This window comes from Budorcas taxicolor, chromosome 10 (genome assembly GCF_023091745.1).
Source record: "Budorcas taxicolor isolate Tak-1 chromosome 10, Takin1.1, whole genome shotgun sequence".
In the NCBI taxonomy this organism is placed as follows: domain Eukaryota; kingdom Metazoa; phylum Chordata; class Mammalia; order Artiodactyla; family Bovidae; genus Budorcas; species Budorcas taxicolor.
In genome coordinates, this window is record NC_068919.1 from 41,315,138 (window position 1) to 41,317,827 (window position 2,690).

Consider the following 2,690-nt stretch of genomic DNA (forward strand, 5'->3'; position numbering starts at 1 on the left):
TTGCCATTTCCTTCTCCAAATGAGTGGCTGGGTAAGAAGTTATTATTAATTACACTAAAAGATGATAATATTTATACATGAAAATTTATCACCTCCTAAAAAGTTGAAAAAGCATGGAAACTGTTGATAATACTGTAATTAAAAAAAACACAAAACAAAAACGTGGACTGGTCCTGCCGAGATGTGTTGAGATTGGGCTCAAATGCCCCAAAGATGGGCTTGAGAACAAACCTAAGCCCAGTAAAAGCGCCGCACTGACTGGCAGATTCCACGCGAACCACTTGCCTCCCACGTGTCTTTCAGGAAACGCACAGAACACGAGGGATAAAAGGAAGCCAAAGAGGGCCAGGGGAAAGGTAAAAACCGTGGCTACGGCTTCCCTGGGAGACTGAGGGCTCCCGAAGGCTGCGGCAGGCTGGAGGGACCTCGCGGAGCATCAGGCAGGCATCGGGGTCTGCGAACAGGCCTGGAAGGAGCACCGGGAAGGCGTTCGTTGGGGGAGCGGGCGGTCCGTGAGCCCCACCCCTTGGAGCTCCGTAGAGGATCGGCTCCCCTGGATCGAGTTGGGAGTGGAGGAAGTGAGAGCGCAGAAGAAGGAATGCATAGAGGAAGGAGTCGCTAGAGGAGCGACAGACACGTGGGAGCTAGTCAGAGTCGCAGGTTCGCGGGGGTGCGGGTTGGCCGCACCTGAGAGACCTCCGGGCCGCCGTAGCCCCGCCCCCAGCGCGTGGCGCCCCGACGCTTGGCGCGCGGGCCGCTCTCCTTACAGAGGTCGCTCTTGCCCGAACGGTTGGACTCCCTCTGTTGCGCCTGCGTAGTCGGGAGGGGAAGTGAGGCGGTTTCCTCGGCGCCTTTTCCGGCGGCGGCAGCGGCAGAACTGGGAGGAGGCTGTGGAGGCCGGAGGGAGCCCGCGCGCGGGGCGGCGGCTGGAGGTAACCTCCTGGGCTGAGCTGACGAGGCGGGCCCCCTCGGCCTCCGCTCTCCTCTGGGGCTTCCGCAGTAACTCCTTTTTCCCTCTCTGTGTCTCCGCAGGCAGCGCACCGAGTTCCCGCGAGGATCCATGACCTGACCGGGCGCCAGAGCCGCGCTGCCTCTCGGGTGGCCTGGGTCGGTGGTGAGCGCGGTGCTCGCGGACCGGGGACCGGGCCGAAGGGCCGCAGTCTTCCAGGAGAAGGCGGAGGAGCGGGAACCGCGGCGGCGCTCGCGCGGCGCCTGCGGGGGGAAGGGCAGTTCCGGGCCGGGCCGCGCCTCAGCAGGGCGGCGGCTCTCCCGGCGCAGACTCAGCGCCCCGGCGGCCGCGGCGCCTGGAGGAATCAAGTTGTGTGGTGGGTGATGCCCGAGTGAGCGGCGGGCCCGGGCCTCTGCCCAGAGGAGGCGACTCCCACGCAGGCCGCACGGGCGCCCTCGCGACTGGGAGGCTCCGTTTCTGTTTCGCGGCTGCGGCGGCGTTGTTGGCGGAGGGGACCCGGGACACCTGAATGCCCCCGGCCCCGGCTCTTCCGACGCGATGGGGAAGGTGCTATCTAAGATCTTCGGGAACAAGGAAATGCGGATCCTCATGTTGGGCCTGGACGCGGCCGGCAAGACAACCATCCTGTACAAGTTGAAGCTGGGCCAGTCGGTGACCACCATCCCCACTGTGGGTTTCAACGTGGAGACGGTGACTTACAAAAACGTCAAGTTCAACGTATGGGATGTGGGCGGCCAGGACAAGATCCGGCCGCTCTGGCGGCATTACTACACCGGGACCCAGGGTCTGATCTTCGTAGTGGACTGCGCCGACCGCGACCGCATCGACGAGGCCCGCCAGGAGCTGCACCGCATTATCAATGACCGGGAGATGAGGGACGCCATAATCCTCATCTTCGCCAACAAGCAGGACCTCCCCGATGCCATGAAACCCCACGAGATCCAGGAGAAACTGGGCCTGACCCGGATTCGGGACAGGAACTGGTATGTGCAGCCCTCCTGTGCCACCTCGGGGGACGGACTCTATGAGGGGCTCACATGGTTAACCTCTAACTACAAATCCTAATGAGCATTCTCCACCCATTCCCCGGAAAGGAGAGAAATCAAAAACCCATTCATAGGATTATCGCCACCATCACCTCTTTCAATTGCCACTTTCTCTTCTTTTGAATTTGAACTCTGGAGTTACAGTTCTGCGGTTTGGGGGAGGGGGTTAGGGATTTTCTTTCTTTTTTTGCTTTGCGTTAGGATGCTCTGATCTGACTTTTTGACATGAACACAAAGTGCTACATGCTCTTGTTGACTTCCAGCAAATGGGATGGGGGAAATATAGCAGTTCTTGGTAAATTCCTTTATAATAATGGTTTGATTTTTTTATCTCGAGAGAATCTTCTTTTCCAATGTATGCTTTTTTCCTTTTTGCCCAGTTTCCTTATCACTTGCTGTAGATGGCTTATTTTGCATTCATGCAGACTATGTTGCAAGTCTGTTTCATCTAGTAAACTGAAAATTATTGCTTAATCAAACTGCTGTTTGTCTTTTATATTTAAGGCCTTTCCCCCCCTCTTATGAGTTCTGACTTTAAGTAAATTCAAATGTGACCTTTTATATCTAAGACCAGTATAGTAAACTTAGCCCACAGTGGCAAATAATGAGTAATATCCTTGTAATACGTTCCAGTTGCACATCAGTATGTTAAACAGGTAATGTAAGAAGTTCTT

The 2,690-nt window shown here is 56.4% G+C and overlaps 1 protein-coding gene across 2 annotated transcripts; it reads left to right on the top strand.

The window, feature by feature from the left end:
* Positions 1-431: 431 nt before the first annotated feature.
* ARF6 (ADP ribosylation factor 6) lies at positions 432-2,486 on the top strand. Of its 2 annotated transcripts, none has more exons than XM_052646511.1 (2): positions 432-660; positions 1,033-2,486. In XM_052646511.1, the coding sequence occupies exon 2, from the start codon at positions 1,508-1,510 to the stop codon at positions 2,033-2,035; it is 528 nt and encodes a 175-aa protein (XP_052502471.1). In that variant the 5' UTR covers positions 432-660; positions 1,033-1,507; the 3' UTR covers positions 2,036-2,486. The 2 variants fall into 2 exon arrangements, with proteins under 2 accessions (XP_052502471.1, XP_052502470.1); XM_052646510.1 differs by lacking the exon at positions 432-660 and adding an exon at positions 828-932.
* Positions 2,487-2,690: the final 204 nt, after the last annotated feature.

What these genes read in the sequence shown, in the direction of transcription:
- ARF6 (XM_052646511.1), top strand. Translation starts at nt 1,508, where the DNA reads ATGGGGAAGGTGCTATCTAAGATCTTCGGGAACAAGGAAATGCGGATC.